This window comes from Cavia porcellus, unplaced genomic scaffold, assembly GCF_034190915.1.
Source record: "Cavia porcellus strain 051 isolate PalLab524CR breed Dunkin Hartley unplaced genomic scaffold, mCavPor4.1 scaffold_10, whole genome shotgun sequence".
NCBI lineage: Eukaryota > Metazoa > Chordata > Mammalia > Rodentia > Caviidae > Cavia > Cavia porcellus.
Window position 1 is genome coordinate 7,610,131 of NW_026947493.1, and position 19,938 is coordinate 7,630,068.

The 19,938-nt window shown below is 34.3% G+C and overlaps 1 protein-coding gene and 1 pseudogene across 9 annotated transcripts in view; one reads left to right on the forward strand and one right to left on the reverse strand.

The window, feature by feature from the left end:
- Ankrd28 (ankyrin repeat domain 28) overlaps positions 1 to 19,938 on the reverse strand; it is a 207,763-nt gene that overhangs the window by 49,592 nt on the left and 138,233 nt on the right. For 5 of the 9 annotated variants that reach the window (XM_063256969.1, XM_005008303.4, XM_013143904.3 and 2 more), the window contains 5 exons: positions 19,622 to 19,692; positions 13,456 to 13,656; positions 11,685 to 11,772; positions 7,121 to 7,263; positions 3,463 to 3,675 (listed from right to left, as the gene is read on the reverse strand). In XM_063256969.1, the coding sequence (XP_063113039.1) occupies positions 3,463 to 3,675; positions 7,121 to 7,263; positions 11,685 to 11,772; positions 13,456 to 13,656; positions 19,622 to 19,692 (716 nt within the window). The remainder of the gene's footprint in view (positions 1 to 3,462; positions 3,676 to 7,120; positions 7,264 to 11,684; positions 11,773 to 13,455; positions 13,657 to 19,621; positions 19,693 to 19,938) is intronic. The other 4 variants (XM_063256968.1, XM_023561753.2, XM_023561754.1 and 1 more) reach the window with 1 other exon arrangement.
- Positions 13,852 to 15,040, forward strand: LOC106025771 (glyceraldehyde-3-phosphate dehydrogenase-like; annotated as a pseudogene).

Sequence of the window (19,938 nt, forward strand, 5' to 3'; positions counted from 1 at the left end):
ACTCATCTTGTTGCACAAAAGAGGAAACTTAGATCTTGAGGGTACATAATTCAATCAGGACTCTTACCAAGTAAATGGCAATCTTTTATTGTAAGCTATAGGTGGCCCTAGGGTAACTTTTACTTTATATATACTGATTATAAGAATTAGCCTACATATACAAAGAAAGAGGAGTTTCAGATTTCCAAATGGAAAGTCTACCTTCATACATATTAGCAGGGAGAAGAGTACATTTATCTCTTTGAATTGGAGAAATAACAAAATTTTTTCTACTTAACTACCCCAAATCACTGGAATCAAATGAGAAATTTTAAGCAAAAACAAAACAAAAATCCCCATCAATATTCTAGGAATTAGTTTCAAGTGTAATCAAAAACAGTAACAACAAATACAACAAAAAAGAAGCTACACAATTTAGAGTAGCCTTTAAATTTAAATTTTAAATCAAGTACTTTGTATACTTTTTTAGCTGATCTATATTCATTCTTAAAGAGGAATACAGTGGGTGTGAAAAAAGTATACATACAAATGAAGTAATTAACGAAGTAGGGCTCAGGTTAAGTAAAGTTGTAAAACTGGACATTTTACAATCTTTGCAAGTAATTTATTTGCTTCCTCCATTCTGAAGGCAACAACCTAAAAAGCTTACAACTGAATTATTACAAATTAAATCACTCCAATTTCTAGTAACCTACAATGTGTTCAAGGACAGAAAAAATGGAGAATGGGTTTGAAAAAAGGCAACAGCAGTAAAAAAAGAACATGAGGATTAATGAATCTAATTTTATTTTATAACAGTAAAGTGTTAAAGACTTAGCCCTTCAGTCATTCAACAACTTAATACATATTGATTTGGCAAATACTGTAAATACAAGGGTCAGGAATGAATATATATTTGCTGGTTGACAAATATACCTATTAAAATTTTTGAGGTGGAAAGGACCTCATAAGTTAGTAAACATGGGAAATATGTTCCAGTGGAACCTGGTGATAAAATATTTGGACTATTACATGTAATTGGGATGCCACATATCTCAGGTGAGATTAAACAACTTTTATGCAATCTGTTTCTAAACTACATCAGAGGCTGCTGCTTTCAAATCTACATTGAATCTTAAATGCTTTGCTAAAATTTTTTTTAAATGTATGAAATCTACTAACTTTTAAACATCATTAAAGATACAACTTCAAAGTGATTACTAGTCTGAGTACTTTATAAGTGAACCGCTTATAAAGTTGATTCTCAATTCTAAATTTAAAAAAGAGAAAACAGATTTAAAAATAATCATAAGCAAGCTGGACAGGGTAGGTGCACATTTCTAATACTAGCCATCTGAAAGGACAAGGAAGAAGGTTTACAAGTTTAAAATCAGCCTATGAAACTTAGTGAGACGCTATCAACAAATAAAAAGAGCTATGGATGTAAATCATTGGTAGATGACTATTGAGTATGCAAAAGGCCCTGGGTTTAATCCCAAAATTGATATGGCCATCAACTATCATCAAATTATATTGAACAGTCACACTTAAATGGCAGTATATGAAGTAGGCAGTCTAATTTTTATTCTTTACGACAACACCATGTAACTGAAAAGTGTATATAATACCGAATGATACAGGCAAGCATCCATCATTTCTATGATACTTAATATTTAACACACAAAAAAGCTAACTGTAGCTATTTTATCATGAACATGTCTCAGACTAAAAAAATTTGGTTATCACTTTTGCTTTTAAGGAATAGTACAATAATTTCAAAACTTTCATTTATAAGTTAGTCCTTACAACCAGACGAGACAGACACTACTATACAAAGTTCTGTTTTAAAACTTACTGGATTTCTTTTTTAGTTGCTGTTTTGGTCTTTTTGAGTCAGGGTCTCATTATGTAGTTCAGGTTGGCCTCGAGCTCACTTAGTGGCCTAAGCTAGTCTCGAATTCTCAACAATTCTGCTACCTCAGCCTTCCCACTGGGATTACAGGTGTGCGCCACCATGCTGGATTTAATTATTGGACTTGTGAAGGAAAACAGTAATTTTCCTTTCCAAAACAATTTATATATTTTCTGTGCCTTGATTATCCAAAAAAGAAACAATTATTCAAATGAAAATAAGCAATCCAAACTTATCAATACAATTTTAAGTGTGGTAATGAAACCATGCAAAAGAAAAGTCACTGTGATTTGATTGAGAACTGAAAGCCTTAAATGTGCATTCCTTAAAAAGTTTAGCCCTAAGCAAGACAGAGGTTGATTATGAAACCTCACGTACCTTTCCTTCCTTGGGTTGTGACAGTAATAAATTTTGTCTCTTAGCTGGAACATGGCAAACTAAAGAAAGCACCTAACTATAGATAGACATGATGATGCTACAGCTGTCTGAGTGTATTACTGGCATCAATGAAGGTTTAACTGTGTACTAGTCTGAAAGACATTACCTATTACAAACCTACAAAATAATTAAAATCAAACAAATTTTTTTTACTTATTTTATATGGTTCAATTATAACTGTGGTTTTCTTTTCTTCTTACTACAAGATACAGTTGCCAAGTGGTCAAAGGATGAATTGCTAAATTAATACAGGGCAACTAAGTGAATGCATCTTGGAAAATCTATATACTATAAAATACTGATGCTCAGAAGCACTGCATGTGTTTTCTCAAAGAATTCTATAGCAAAAATAAGTTTACTTTGGTTCTAGAATTTTTATGTAGTTCTACAGTCCAAATGCTTGCTCCTGAAAGTGACTGTGAAAAAAAGAAAAAGAAAAAAAAAGAAAAAAAAAAAAAGAAAGTGACTGTGACCAAAAGCAACTATTCCTTAGATGTAACATTGATACTGTTTTTTTCTTAACACTAAAAATTTTTTCAACAGAAAAACTGAAAAATTTCAAAACAGAAATATTTAAAGAAAAGAACTACAGCATAAATATCCATGTACAATTCCATCTAGACTCTACCACTAACATTATACTGTATGACTTTTATCACATTCTCTATCCACCTAATTATTTGATGCCTTTCAGTTATGGACATTACTACATGTCACAACAATACCTTGAAAATGCACAGTATTCATTATTTACTTCTTTTCCTGAAAGAAAATTCATGAAAAGGTATACAAATATTAAATGTACCATTATGTGAAGTGCTTATCTAAATAATACAAAGCTCTGTCAAAATACAAAACATTAGCACCTCATTAAGTTTTCTTATGCCTTGTCCCCCATCAATCCCTCCTCTCAGAACAACTATTCTGATTGTATTCAACTATACATTCTAGAATCCCAAATAAATGAGACTTCACCTATTCTAGAACACTATAGAGCATGAAATACTGTATATACTTTTAGTCTCACTCAATATCTTTTAAAGGTTAATCCATGTTTTTGAGTTGGGTCATTGTTAAATCATTGAATAGTATTTGCTATGTTTTTAAACATGGATTCTGATTTTGTTTCATACCTTCATATTGACATCAGCCCCATTGCCTACTAGAAGTTCTAAACACAATGCTCCATGTGTAGATGCAGCAGCAAAGTGCAAAGGAGTAAATCCTTTTTCATTCTTTTGATTTACATTAGCACCGCTATCTATAAGTTCATTCACTACAACATCTTGTCCATTATAGCAGGCCACATGAAGAGGTGTATTTCCATAAGCATTTGGTTCATTCATCTATTGGAAGGAAAAAAAAAATGTGTGAATGTTAAAGCAGTTTTGCTAATCATCATTATTATGGGGTACTTCAGAAATCTTGTGGCTAAAATCAATATTTAAGTGAGAAAAAAGGGATGGGGTTTAGCTTAGCGATGTAGCGCCTGCCTGGTGCCAAACAAGAAAACCATAAAGACAAAAAACAAAACAATCCTGAGAAAAACAAAAAGGGGTAATACATAAGTAAGGATTGTAATGAAGCTCTTTTAAAATAATGAGCATAAATATTTTAGTGTTACATGGATTGTGTATATTTAGAGAATACAATTTACATATACAATGTTTTATGTCATGACAAAACTGAATGGTTTCAAAAAAGTTATTTTAGGAAAATGAAAACATGTTATTATTATTATTATTATTGTTATTTTTTGTCTTTTTTTCCGGTACCGGGGATCGAACTCACAACTGCCTGCTTGCAAGACAGGCGCTTATGCCGCTGAGCTAAATCCCCAGCCTCTTATAATGCTATTATTAAAGCCTCTTAGGGAAACTCTATAAAATTAACTGTAAAAGACTCTTTGGAATTAACTCTAAGAATCATGCAAAATGAAGAAACACTGAAGACATTCAGTTTGATTATTTCATTTTGCAGTACTGACAAGACAAAAATGAGTTATGAAATAGGTAATTAAATTTTAAAAAAATGAATGACGTTTTTTTCAGTTCATTTTTGTTGACATCTGATCAAAGACAAAACAATGTGAAATAATGGGAAATTATTCATGCAACTCAGAATTTTTTCCACCCTTTCTAATACATAAAATGGGGGAATACTTGAGTAAAAACCTTGGCATTGGCCAAAAAAGGAGATCTTCCCTTTGCCCTTGGGTGAGGTAATCTATGATATATCTGAAAGTAGTGTCCTTGTTTCAAATGGAGACGGACACATACTAGATCTTAGAAGAGGACTGATTATATTTGACTGTGTTAGGATGGGGTCCAGCCATGCCAGACATAACATGTTCTCACCAGCTTGATCCATGGGACAGTAATACATGTACTACTGGTGGTTCAGAGAGGCCCAGAAGAGAGACATACAAATTACAGCCCCATCGTCAACATGTTAAACCAGTAACATGATTTAGGGTAAGGGTTGTGGTTCATGAGAAATAATTAGACTCAGGATGCAATCAATTATATGGGTAGTCAATCAGTCACGCCTATATAATGACACTCCAATAAAAAACTACGGAAACAAAGCTCAGGTGAGCATTATGAGTTGGGAATACATTGTGCATACTATCACACACTGATATTGGGAAAGTAATGTGTCCTGTCTGTCTGAGATGGGAATGACAGAAAATGTCACCTGAAGAACATCTGAAGGCTCTATCCTGTTTCCCTTTGACTGATCTTATGTGATCTCCCTTCCTTTTAACTGATCTAGTCTTGTACCTAATAAACTGTTAATTGTGAGCTGGGCTTGGGGGTATATAGCTATAATCCTAGCATTTGGAAGGTTGAGTTAGAAGAATTCCAGATTTGTCTTTTTCGTTTTTATCGGTACCAGGGATCGAACTCACAACTGCCTGCTTGCAAGGCAGGCGCTTATGCCACTGAGCTAAATCCCCAGCCCCAGAAGAATTCCAGATTTGAAACCAGTCCCAGCAATTTAGTGAGACTCTCTCAAAATTAAAAATGAAGGTCGGGGGCAGGTACACACATGGGCTGTATGCATGCAGGGTGATATATGATGTAGATCAACTATGAAGGCCATGAATTCCTTCCCTAGTACTGCAAACCAAGCCAAAACAAAACAAAAATCAAAAAACAAAAATACACCGGGAGTGTGATGGCTTTCAATAAATTTTGTGAGTCCTTCTACTGAATTATTAAACTGAAGGTTCACCACCAACATATGCACCCACCAACATATGTAACTGGGTGGTCTTGTACAAAAACACTGCCTTGTAGTTGGGCTCAGTCTGTCACAACTTGAATCACTGATAACAAAAACTGGATAAAGTAAGTAATACTTTAATCAAAGCAGCTAGATTCTGTCACCAGACTTTTCTCTCAAAGCCTCCAGAAAACAGACCTTGTTCATATCTTAAGATTAAACTTTTTTGGTCCTTTAGTTTGTGATAATCTGCTATAAAATTTCTAGGAAACTAAAAACCCACACAATTGGAGGTCACATGTCACTAAAGGGCTTTAAGTTGGACCATTTACCTCAAAAAATAGTCTGCCAAAAAAATTCACAAATGTTATTTTAATCAATAAAACAGATTCAAAAACAAAAACAACAAAAAACTATACCAAAATGAATTTAAAACAGTGACCAGAAACAAGGTTGCTTCATTTATCTGTAAAGTATCAGGGGACTTTTAACTCAATTATTGAAACAGATGTAGGAGATATAAAGTTGAAATTTTATACTTGAAAAGATCTCATATAACAGCATGTTCAGATTTTTTGCAACTTCTTAAGATTTTTTTCCTAACCAGTCTATCACTATCATCTACTTTTTGCTAGTTTGTTTTGCACCTGATTTTAACTCCCTCTTCTAGCACAACTTTGCTCTCTCTTACATAATTTGCTGCTTTGAAGAACCAGCAAATTTGTCTGAATTGTTTCAAAAATAAGAGTAAAATACTAACAGTAGGAATAAGGTAAAGCATGCCCTGTGAAAGCTACAGGTACTCCAAAATGTCTCAATTCAGGACTCAAATATATCCAGATAGAGCAGTATTGCTTCCTAAATGAACAAAAAATATGTTGTAAAGAACACTTACACTTGATGAGCAAGAAGTCTCGGGTCTTCTTGCCTAGTCCATGCTAGTATCTTATAATGTAATCTGTTACAGTCATTTAAGAATCATATATTAATTAGGTAAGCAGGACTAGCAATAACCTAGCTACCTAATCCAAGTCTGTCTGATCTTCTGATTTCCATAGAACTGGAGGAAATGGAGATTTAAGACCTAGATGACGATGTACGACAAAACCTGGAAAATGATTCATATTTGGAATGTATTTTGGTTTTTTGTTTTTTGTTTTTTTTAATTTAAGGAGAAAAGAAAAAAAAACAGTGAAAGGGTACAAGTTATACAGATTTACAGAAGAAAAAAATGAACAGTAGGAAATCACTAGTTAATGGATTACATATTGCCATCTTAGAAATAATTGTTCAAGTCACAAAATTAAAGCTTGTAAAGTGGACATTCCAACAATGATACTGCAAACAGTTCTGTTCAATGATCCAATAAAACTCTAAACATACATTGATTAATTACACACCTTGCTCATACCCTACATTTAAAGGACTATAAATATCTGGATAAAACACAAGTATTTTTTAAAATAATCTTTCAAACATGAAGAAATTTCTGCCGATAGTGAAATAATAAAAATACAAAATATTTCATAACTTTATATCATATCAGTCAATCTATATACCTACATCAACTCCAAGATCTAGAAGATATTTCACTACACTGATCATTCCACTAGACGCTGCTGCATGAAGAGGTGTATAAGACTTCTTATCTTTGCATGTTACTTCAGCTCCTTGAGCCACAAGTAATTTCACCACATCAATGTGACCTGAAAATGTGTTTATGAAGAAAAAAAGATGAGCATATAGAAAATATTAAATATAATTCTTCATAACTTTAAAGAGAAAAATGCATATTAAGTATATAATGCATGAAAATAATGAATAAATGATGTTATAATTGAGTACAGAACATGAAATTTCAAAATAATTTTGATAAATGTTGGTAGAGGTTTAAGATGTGTTATGTACATGCGTCAACTTCCCATAATGAATGCAATGATTATGTACTTCAAACATGTACTAATCAAAAGATACAAACAAAAACAAAACAAAAAAGTAGGGAGAGGAAACTATTAACATACTATATTTATCTAACGATAACCTTACAATCTAAATTCTTTGTATCTAGATCTTATTCTACCTTTCCCCTTCGCCAGGCTGTTTTAATACATTTTAAGTTCTAAAGTTAGCTTTACCATAAGAAATTATATTTCTTTGTTGTATTGGAATCTTTTACTTACATAAATGGGAATGACTTGGGCTTATTTTCCCCTACCTTTCCTTTTTGAGAAAGTCTTGTTATGTTAACCAGGTTGGCCTCAAATTCCAGGATTTAAGGAATTCTTTTATCTCAGGCTCCTAGCTGCTGGGACTACTGTCATGGGCTACACTGCCTGGCAGGCTTGTTTCTCAAGAATGTTTGATTTTTAAATCAGGCACAGTGGCACATACTTGGGTTTATTATTAATACAGTAGTATTTAGAACTTACTAACACCTAGAAGGTTCACACAATAAAATACATGTTTTTGCTTTTTTAGTTTTTGGGTTTTTTTTTTTTTTTTTTTTGGTCACATTGGGGATTGAACCCTGGCTTCATGAATGATGCCACATAAGCACTCTACCACTAAGCAACTCTGTAACAACCCTAAAGCTTTTAAAAATGGGCAAACAGAAACTGCTTAACACATCACTTGAAACAATGCATACCATGTTATTTGTATTTACACATGTTATAGATTCCAGAAGCATGAATGTTTCTTAACACTGATAAAAGCCTTGTTTTAAAAGGGAGCTATTACAAGCAAATTTACAATGTGAAACTTAACAAATATTTGAGCATATTTCTTAAATACAGAAAATCCTTTCAATAGACTACAGAAAACATGGAAAGGCTCCACAGCCATTTTGGAAGTGACTTATTTAAAAGGAAAAAAAAAAAATAAGGGTGGGGGAAGTTCTACAGTGAAATGATAGTGTTGCAATTTGATGGACCATGGTCAGAATAAGTGTCTTGTCAATTACAGAATTGGTCTTATCATTTATAAAAATGCCTATTAAAATACATAATACATGAAAATCATTAATAAATGGTATTTATTTTAGAATGTCATCCATTACATATGTATGATATATATATAATTTAGCAGTCAGTGATAACATCCTTTAAAAAATTTGTATGAGTGAAATGTAAACTTGATAAATGTAATCACTGTCATTTAGGAATTTGGAAAATTCTCTATTTTCTTTTGTTCATGAATATACAAGAAAATGAAAATGAATTATGTTAAAATTTGTTTTCAGGGAAAGGAGAAGAAAAAAACTTTCATGTCCATTCAAATTACACATTGTTTCAAACAGAAAGAGTTGCTAATCAAAACTGTATTTATTATCATCAATGTCAGTTATCACAGTAAGGGAATTTGAGGTAGAATTTGGTTGTACGAAGTACAAAGTACGAAAAGCAACAGAAAAGACTGAATGTGCAAAGGGACCTTGAGGAAGCAAGTACAAGGCAAGGGGAGGGAAATGATCAATGCATTTGGAAAAGGGATGGGGATGGAAAACAATTCAATAGTGGCATAAGCATACACAGTGTGGCCTAATATAAAATTAAGGAAGCATAAATGGGATGGAAGGCTAGGACTAATAAGTGTGTGACAAATAAATTATAAGACTACATGTAATTCATAATATTTCTTACACTAATGTTGATTAGATTTTCAGTATATAACTGACATGGCCTGGACTTAAGGCTTTACTTTAAAACCAGTGAATAAAGTCAACAGCTTCCTACTTCTACATGGTCAGCAATGTGTCTCCCTCCCTCAAAGTTTACTGTAACAGTTATTAAGCAGTGGGACCTCTCAAGAGATGAGTGGGCCATCAAAGGTCCATGTGAATAGATTAATGCTGTTATGGAAGTAGTGATCCCGTCTTCTCCCATACCAGTGATTCCTTCTGCCCATTACTACACAGCCAGAAGGTCCTCACCAGATGCTAGTGCCTTGATCTTGGACTGCTCAGTTCTCCAGAACTGTGTGAGAAAATAAATCTGTGTCCATTATTACTAATCTCAAGTATTCTGTGTCAGCAGTGTAAAATAGAGAAAGACATATAGAGATGGCCAAGAAACACAGGATATTTTTTTGGCCACAATCAAGAGGTTTGAAAGTGATACTTGGTGGATTGGTGAAAATAGTCATATTTGGCTCTCCAAAATATACATTCAACTATTTTGGAAGCTCAACTATAAGCAACCCACAAAATTACTTTGGTCTTCACTTTATGAAAACAGCTATTAAGCCTAATTCATTGGAAGTAAAGGCAACAGGCACAATACTTACTGTGAAAATATTTTTATATAAGGAGAATAGTTTTAAATACAGACTAGCTGTTTCTAAATAGTCCTGAAGAATAAGCTACAGGATTCAGTCATCAAGATTTAAAGATGGAAAACTATAAATGTCAGGGGGAAACCATAGGATACCCAAGAAACTTACTTATGGCATTTTTTTAAAAAATTTGAGACAGTGTCTTGCTATGTACTTCAGGTTAGCCTTGAACTCAGCATGTAGCCCAAACTGGCCTCAAACTCATGGCCACCCTCCTGCGTCAGCCTCCCAAGTGCTGGGATTATAGGCATGTGCCACCATGCCTGGGTCTGGCTGTTTAACACAAGACAAGCACCCACTATGTAACAAAAGGCATAAACTTGTGATATAAACACCAACATTTTAGCTTTTGTTTATTAAAATAGAGACAGGACAAAAACGTTAATCTTTGTTTTTCATCCTTAGTTACAGTCACTGTAAAGGTCACAAATGAAATTTTCCTGGTTGGGATTCTTTTTGTTAAAGGCAAATATACCATGTATACTAATTTGAGACACAAGGTTTGATGAATAGATACAGATATGCATATATGGTATAAAAACTGGTTATAAAATGTTATATGTTAATGACCTTCCTTTGAATCTTATACTTTTATATGAAAGACAGGAAAAGACATAACCAAGAGCAGGAAAATAACAAGTGGGGCTGGGGATTTAGCTCAGCGGCATAAGCGCCTGCCTTGCAAGCAGGCAGTCGTGAGTTTGATCCCTGGTACCGATAAAAACGAAAAAGACAAAACAAAACAAAACAAAACAAAACAGGAAAGTAACAAGTATAAGCAATGCCATAAAGAGTGGTTAGCTAGATTTCTAGTATGATCAGTATTATCACAGAATGATTCTAGGATCACATAGAAGATACGACAATTCATATATGGTTTTTCCCAAGCCAGAGGTGGCAAGATAGCAGTAATAGAACTACACAATTTTTTGCGGGAATAAAACAAGCTTTGAACATTATGGCTGCAAGAGGAGTCCTTCCAGCTTTGTTTGAAGGAACTTCAAAACCAAACATGTACAATTAATGGGTTCTCTGAGCCATAACCCCAATCTTACACAACTTCCAAGGCTCATGGCAGGCTGTATTTCTTCCATGTTCATAGATTACTTCCATTGCACAGTGTTAGGATCTATAGCAGAGTAGAAATGCTGTTTTTGTGCATCTTAAAATATTCTAAGATCTAAGAACTGATTCATGCTTTTGTTAGATCATAAAATTGCATAGGTACTGGATAGTCTATTTCAAGTCTATTTTTTTTCCCACAAGCTCTATTAGTTTTGGAGTACAATTGTAAGGTTTTCCAAAAATTTATTTATCATGTTCTAATAGAAAAGCTTGTATTCTAAACCTTAGTTTCTTTCTGTGAAATTAGTGTTACAGAAATTATAGAAATTTCTGTGAAATTACTGTTACATATTTAACTCAATACTTGGCCCAAAATAATAGGCTTCTTGATAATGGTTACTAACTTGAACTCTCAGACTTCAATAAAAACGTATCGGGGCTTTTAGTAAACACCAACCCTAAATTAAACATGCTAGCCCTGTGTCTGAGATGTCTTTCCCTTTAAAGGTAAGCAAAATTAACTTTAACAGCTTTTAGATTAACCGAATCCAGGGCATTCCTGTTATAACAAACTCCCTCCACTTTTGGGGTGGTTCCATTTGGGAAGCAAACGCAGATATGACCTAACTGTTCACTATACAAAAAGAAATGTTATGCAAATGGCAAGAACTAAAATGTACCACTTTTCCACTTTTTTTTAAGGTCAAAGTTAACTTACAAAAGTACATACCCATATATGCTGCCCAATGGATAGCACGTCTGTCTTTCTTATCAAAAGCATTAATATTGGCACCTCTGGACAAGAGTAGTTTGACCATCTGAAATAAATTAAACAGAGTTTCCTTTTTTAAATTCAGAAATAGAATTGTTCCTGAATATTCCTTGTCATGACTATTCACCTTAGTTTCTGTGGCACTGTACATCTGTAGAATGTAAGGAGCTAGACTTAATATTGAAGGCCATTTAATAATAACAGGGTAAATATGAAAAAGGGTTCGTTGTGTGTTACTGAAGTCAGTAATCAGTACAGTCATACACTGGTACTTTACTGCTTTGAAATTTGCTAAATTTAGTACTGGAAGCATTTTGATAACAAAACGGTACTTGTGGTGGTTTTTTTGGTACTTGACACACAAACTAGAACTTGTCAGTATTGATTGTTTCATGACTCATGACCTTTTCCAGCCAAAACAATTTGTTTAGAACTTAGCATGTCTCCTGGAACCAACTAACACTACCAAGGTACCACTGTATGTTTTCTAAGATGTCAGCTTTATATTCTGGTATTTTATAAACTGAGTAAAACTCTGGAAAGTCTAAAGTTGGAATTTTTAACAAGAGGGTTTATTTCTATTTGTAGCCTCAAGTGTTTCTTAAAATGCAAAGCATTCTCACACTGAAAATGTCTTAAATTTAATTCAAGCAACAGGTAGTATCTAAAATATGATTAAATCTGATAAGACTGTATAGTCTAGGTACTTCCTAATGTATCAAGAATAATAATTATATTCAGTCATATTTACAGTAACTTTTTTTCACTGAGAGACATTTCAGATTTCAAAGCAGCATATTTTGTGACCAGTAGTAGAGGAAAAGATTCTTTATATTGTAAAATCAGAGAAGTACAGTGAAAAGAACATTGTAGCCACTAGCCTCCAGCTATCAAAACATGTCAATGTCACTCAATCTCTTTGCATTGATGAGTCTGTAAATATAGAAGACCTGGATCTGATCACAGTGGTGTGTGCGTGTAGCCACAACCACTTGGGAGACTAAGCAAGAGGATTATTTTAGCCCAGAAGTTTGAGATCTGTCTGGGCAACATAGGAAGATCTTACCTTAAAATAAACAAAACAAAATGACTTGACTTCAGTTGGCCTAAAAAGTTTTAATTGTATTTCATTCTTACCTAAATAAATCTTCAATTCATACATAAAATTCAATGCCTGCTTGGAATATAACTAAATACTAATTTTTAAAACGTTTTTGTTTGATGGTTTTGTTACTAAAGAATTCTCTTGACTAAATGTTGATAATATACTGAAGAAAACGTTTTCTTTTTCTTTTTTGGTACCGGGGATAGAACTCATGACCTCGCACGTGCCAGGCAGGCTGCTGAACTGAATTCCCAGCCCAAGAAAACATTTTCAAAACTCTGCCTTCCTTTGCTACCATCTTTCTAAGAGAAAAATGAAACTGCCATCTTCCCAAATTAGCTTCTATAATCATAGAATACACTTTGCATTGTGTTGTACTTGGCAATGTTCTCTGTCACTCTAAGTTGACTATGAAATTCAAGTGTATCAGCAGTACCTCTGAAATAAATATCTAAATTTGGGAAAGTTTTATCATAAAAAAATCTTAAGGTTTAGTAAAGGCAAAGTGAAAGAATCATCAATGAGTAAGACACATTTTTGTTTGCTTTTACTATAAACAGCAAGTTCATTAATAACTAAGGATTACAGGAAAGTAAAGATAATCACTAATTAAATGCCACCTACCTCGCCATGCCCGCTGAAAGCTGCATGATGTAATGCAGTTCTTCCTGCTCGATCAGACACATTGACATTACTAAGAAGAGGTACCAAAGCTTCAGCGCACTTTACAGCTTTATTAGCAGCAGCTATGTGTAAAGGGGTTTGCCAATTTTTATCTCGAGCATTTACATCTGCAGAATGCTTCAAAAGTACCTGAACTGCTTCCTAAAATGTATGAAGATAAAAGTTATAAAAGACAAATGAGTTAAAGTTTCAGAAATTTTATATATATAATATAAATGAAGAAAATAAAATGTCCTGAGGAAATAAAAACGTTCTGATTCAAAGTGGTATAAATAAGTAGGAATTTACTGAAAAAGTTTTAATTTAGAGATAGCAGTCAGAATCTTAAAAGGATGTATGAAGACACTGTCATTAGCCATCATAGTAGAAGCTTATAATCTTACCAGCAACTGGGAAGATAAAGCAGAGAGAATTGCCATGGGTTCAAAGCTACCTCTAATTACAAGGTAAGCACAAAGCCAGATTGGACTATATAGCAGTATCTTGTTTCAAAAGACATTTCATGCTCTTTGCTCCCGAGCATCCCTGCAAAAGCTGCTTCTCCTTTGTACTGCCTACACAATCCGAAACAAGGTAAAGGCTGGGGTGAACAGATTTGGCTGTAATGAGTGCCTGGTTACAAGGGTTGCTTTCAACTCTGGCGAAGCAGATATTGTGGCCACCCACGACCTTTTCACTGACCTCAACTATACTGTCCACATGTTCCAATATGATTCCACAAGTGGCAAGTTCCACAGCATCCTCAAGGCTGAGAATGGGAAGCTCATCATCAGTGGAAAGGCCATCACTATCTTCCCAGAGATGCTGCCAACATCAAGTGGAGTGATGCTGGTGCCAAGTATGTGGTGGAGTCCACTGGTGTCTTTACCACCACAGAGAAGGCCAGGGATCACTTAAAGGGTAGTGCCAAAAGGGTCATCATCTCTGCCCCTTCTGCTGATCACCCCATGTTTGTGGTGTGTGTGAATCATGAGAAGTACAACAATTCCCTCATTATCAATGCTCCCTGCAAAATCAACTGCTTAGCCCTGCTAGCCAAGATCATCCATGACAACTTAAGCATTGTGTAGAAACTCATGATCATAGTCCACACCATCACTGCTACCCAGAAGACTGGATGTTCCCACTGGGAAGCTGTCGCATGATGGCTGCCCAGAATATCATCTCTGTGTCCACTAGTGCCACCAAAGCTTTAGGCAAAGTCATCCTGGAGCTGAATGGGAAGCTCACTGACATGGCCTTGGGTGTGCTCGCACACAACATGTCAGGTATGTATCTGACCTGCAGCCTGGAGAAAGTGGCCAAACATGATGACATTAAGAAGGTGGTGAAGCAGGTGTCAGAGGGCACCCTTAAAGCCATCCAGGGTATAGAAAAAACCAGGTTGTCTTTTGTGACTTCAACAGTGATATCCACTTTTCTGTCCTCAATGCTGGGGCTGGCACTGCCCGTTTCCTAGTATGACAAGTTTGGCTATAGCAACAGGGTGGTGGACCTCATGATCTATATGGCCTCCAAGTACTAAGTGCCCCTCACCCCAGCCCAGTGAGACAGAGGGACAGGGACAGGGAGTGGGAGAAGGTTTTTAAAAGGCATTTATACAGTTCCTTGAAAAATCTCCATACTGATTTCCATTATAGTCATACTAGTTTACATTCCCACCAACAATGAACGAGGGTTTATGTGCTTCATACTTTTGTCAGCATTCGTTGTTTTTTGATTTACTAACAACTGCCATTCTTTCTGGAGTATGATGGAATCTTACAATGCTTTACTCTGCATTTGTCTTAACAGCCAGAGATGTTGAATATTTTTTCACATATTGGTTATTTATATTTTTTCTTCCTTGAAGTGTCTGTTTATTTCTCTTGCTCATTTCTTGACAGGATCATTAATTTTAGGTGACTTAATTTTTTGAGTTCATTGTATATCTAGATGTTATTAGTTCTCCATCTGAGGAGTAGCTGGCAAAATTTTTTTTCCATTCTGCAGTCTGTCTCTTCAATTGGATTGATTCTTTTGCTGCCCAGAAGCTTTTTAGTCTGATATAATCTCTTTTGTTGATTCTTGCTATTCTTGAAGTTGTGTTTAGAAAATCTTTTCCTACATCTATGTCTTCAAGGGTTTAATGATTGTTTTAATGTTTAGGTCTTTAAGCATTTTGATTTTAATTTAGTATACAGGGAGAGGTATGGATTCAGTTTCAATCTCCTGCACACAGATAACCAGTTCTTTCCAGTACCATGTGCTGACTTCCAACATACACTTTTGGCACCCTGCATCAAAGATCAAATAGCTGAATATGTCAGGGGAACTTTGTGTATCCTCAATTCTGTTTCACTGATCTATGTGTCTACTTTTGTTACCGTAGCATGTTGTTTTTAATCACTTGCTTTGTAGTATAGCTTGAAGTCATGTATTGCTATGCCTTCAGCTTTGTTCTTATTACCCAAAACTGCTTTTGCTATTATAGACCTCTTCTTTCCATATAAATTTTAGGATTGTTTTTTCTCAAGATGTTGGTATTTTGATTGGGACTGCATTGAATCTGTGTAACAGTTTTGGAAATATGGTCATTTTGACAATGTTGATTCTGCCTATCCAGGAGCAGCAGACTTCTCTCCATTTTCTGATGACCACTTCAATCTGCTTTCTCGCAGTACTGTAGTTTTTTCTGTGGGGGATATGAACCAGCAATGCCCTGCTAGGTATCTTCCCCAAAGAGCTTATGATATCATATTACAGTGATACCTACGGGCCAATGCTTATAGGAGCACACCTCAGAATAGTTAATCCTGGAAACAGCCTGTATACCCATCAACAGGTGATTGGATAAAGAAATTGTGTATCTATATAATATATATAATAGAGAACACTGCTCTGCTATACAGAATGACAGATTTGAGACGTTTGTAGGAAAAAAAGGCACTGGAGATTGAACTCATGACCTTGCACTTGCCAAGCAGGTGCTTATGCCACTGAGCTAAATTCCCAGCCCCTGAAAATATAATGTTAACTGAAATAAGACACACAAGCTTAAATACCATATGGTATGTCTCATTTAAGTGAGGAAAAAGTACAGAGAATAATGAAGGATAGATAAAAGGAAGACTAGGAGAAAGATCTCTTGCAACAGGGAAGGGAAAAAACGTGGAGGAAGGGACGGGAAATAAGTAGAATAAAGATATGTCAGATACAGGAACCTAATAACCTAAATAAACGTAAACACTGTATGCTATAACATGAGCTAAGATCAATAGTATCAACAAGAATGAAAAATGAGATAGGGAAACTGAAGAAGCAAGGAGAGAAAGCGAATTAAAAAATATCTATGATATGCAAACATAACCACTCTCCAAGAAGACTGTAAACTGCATGAATTGCAAACACGTACTAATACATTTTTTAAAAAAGTCATATGCAAAGTCTTTGGTGTAACTGTATCTAGAGTGAAAGCTGCTTTTAAGGTAATTTAAACATTTACTGTTTAAGAGCTTTATTTCCCAGCAGCACAAGGAAACTCTCTTATCACATTAACTGGACTCACAGTAGAAATCCATGAAAATTCAGTATGGTATCAACATAAAGCAATGTAACTAGAATTAAACTGAGCAGAAATCTTCCTTTTACAGTGATAATCCTATTTTTGGTAAGTGAATGCCAAACAACCCAAGAACATAAGAAGGATCAGAAACAGAATTTCAACTCTATCATTTATAGTGGATACTATTTGAGTTTTATAAAACTGACGGTGTTATTTGCAAAGGTAGGGGAAATAACACCTGCTTTTCATTCTTCTCAAGTTTCTGTAAGTCACAATATACTAATATATATGAAAAGTGGTAGAAAGTATAAATAGCTATAAATATAAACAGAATATTATTATTCATGAATTACTGATAGCTTAAAATTCTGAAATAAAAAGTGATCCGAAGGGGCTGGGGATTTAGCTCAGTGGCATAAGCACCTGCAAGCAGGCAGTTGTAAGTTCGATCCCTGGTACTGATAAAAAGGAAAAAGAAAAAAAAAACTGATCCGAAATGTCTAAAATTTGGGAAACAGTCACACAAGTACTTAAGTAGTTGGCAAAACATGGGAGAGATGCCCAATAAGCCATCAACCTACTAATCAAAGACACACCTATAGGTTTAGAACCCCACAACTCCACCTTACTTGTTTACAAGAGAAAAACAGATTCATCAAATGCTCATAGTAATTTATTTGTAACAGTAAAAAAGTCAGAAAAAAATTTCTAGGGTTACAGAAATTGTATTTTCATAGAACACCCGGATTTATAGCTGTTTTCCATAATCCTCTAGAAGAGTTATTAGCTCAGTAATTCTGAGACTAAAGAGCAGACAAAGAAACTCGCAAGGATCATTGGTTTCCAATCTTACAATCTGCCCTTACAATCTGCCATCTTCTTCTAATAATTTTTCTTGAAGAATTTTTGCAAATATGGAAAGCGTATCTTCTGGTAATTTAAGATGATAAAATATTCTTAATTTTAATGGCCATATTCACAAGAGCTATACTGAAAAATGAGTAGTTATAACATTAATATGTTCCAGTAACAGTAATGGTTACTTAACTGATTTTATGTAAAGAAAAATATGAGGGGTAACTATAAAATTAGTTTTACCATAGAACTTCAGAATTCAGCAGTTTTTTGACTAATGGCTTAGTGTTCCAGATTTTCCCAAAATCACACAGCTAAAATGTTGAGGTGATATGTGAAGCTACATTCTCCAAATTTAAGTTCCACAAGCTTATCAGCTATACAGCATGATCTCAGGTGTACCCACTCTTCCTTCCCTCGCTCCTCCTAATCAGGAAGCTAAACTAATGTACACGGTCAATGGCAGAGTTTTAAAATCCATCCCAGTTTACTTCTCTCTCTCTCTTTTTTTTTAAATCCAGCTCTTGTTCTGGGTTAAAGATGTAATTACAATGAGGATTATACAAGAATGAATAGAGGCAAGAGTTCCCCCAGTTTTCTCCTGAGGTACTAGTTGCTTTCCTTCTCCATAATTAATTACCTGGCCCTGCGACAGGAGCAGGGGCAGGAGTGAAACTTTCAAATTACTAAAGAAACATGGGATTAACATTCACTTGTACAATTATACACTTTTATAATTTAAACCACTTAAAAATATGAATCAAGCCCTAGTATTAAAAGTTCAGTGCTTTAGTTACATTTCTCTCACTGCTAAGACAAAATACCTGATGCCAAAAATTAAGGAAGAAAGGGTTTATTTGGCTCACAGTCTGTGAAGGTTTCAGTGTAGCACTCACATCCATAATTCCAACATTGGACCACCAATTCCAGAAGCCTGACTTCATGACTGTATGAGGCTTTGGAGGGACATCCAGATACAAACCATAACATCTGGTAAAACGGGGCTTTGGTCACAACACATTATAGAATCGAATCCAATGTGTTTTAGAAATAGTAAAAATGATAGGAAAATGAGTGTCTAGGTTTTTGCACTATCACTCAAAACTGAGTAATTTTTAGCTGCCTCAAAACATCTATTCCTCTGTAAAGACATCATGAAGACTACAAAACGTGAAAGACATAAAAATGTTTTAAATATATATATTCTCTGAAAATGTTATCTTGATGAACAAACAATACACAGGGAGGAACTAATCTTATTTATTAAATCTTGCATATTATAAGGATGCATATTTTCAACTGGTAAAATAGCATTTTTGGAAAATAACTTCAGCGTCTAAGCGGTATTTTGATTAATACACAGATGAGAGAAAGTATGGATTATAACCCACAAAACCTGTCCAAAAGGCTATTGTGAATCAGAAAAGTCATGGGAAGAATTACATAAAAAAGAAAATTAATTTCTTTTTTAAGAGGGACAGAGTAAAGTGTTTATATGCTAAGCTATTTGAGATTCTCTAAAAGGTCTTTCACATAAAAAGAGACACAGAATAATTTGCTTTGTTTATGCAAATTATGAAGTAAAATGACCAGTCTAGATATTTCAGTAGTTTTTCATTCTTTTGAAGATTCAGAATCTGAAAATGGACTCAAGAGGTCTATTTAATATTTGTATATACAGTATGTTTACTAATAGAAATTTCATACCTCACTACAAGAAGCAACTGCTCTGTGTAAAGGTGTCAACCATTTGCTGTCTTTGGCATTAACTCTAGCTCCTGCAACAAGAAGAAAAAAATAAATTGAAATATTTCACATGAAGTATTTTAAATAAGTCTCTGAAATAATGATTATATTTAGCCCAATTGGATAAATAAAAATTGAAAAAGTACTATATTTATACTGTCTGCTAATAAATTCCCCTTAAATTACAAAACAGAATTATCCTTTTAAATTAATATAATTATCCAATAACATACCAGTTCTTTGTATTAAAAATAAAATAAACATCATTTTATATGTCT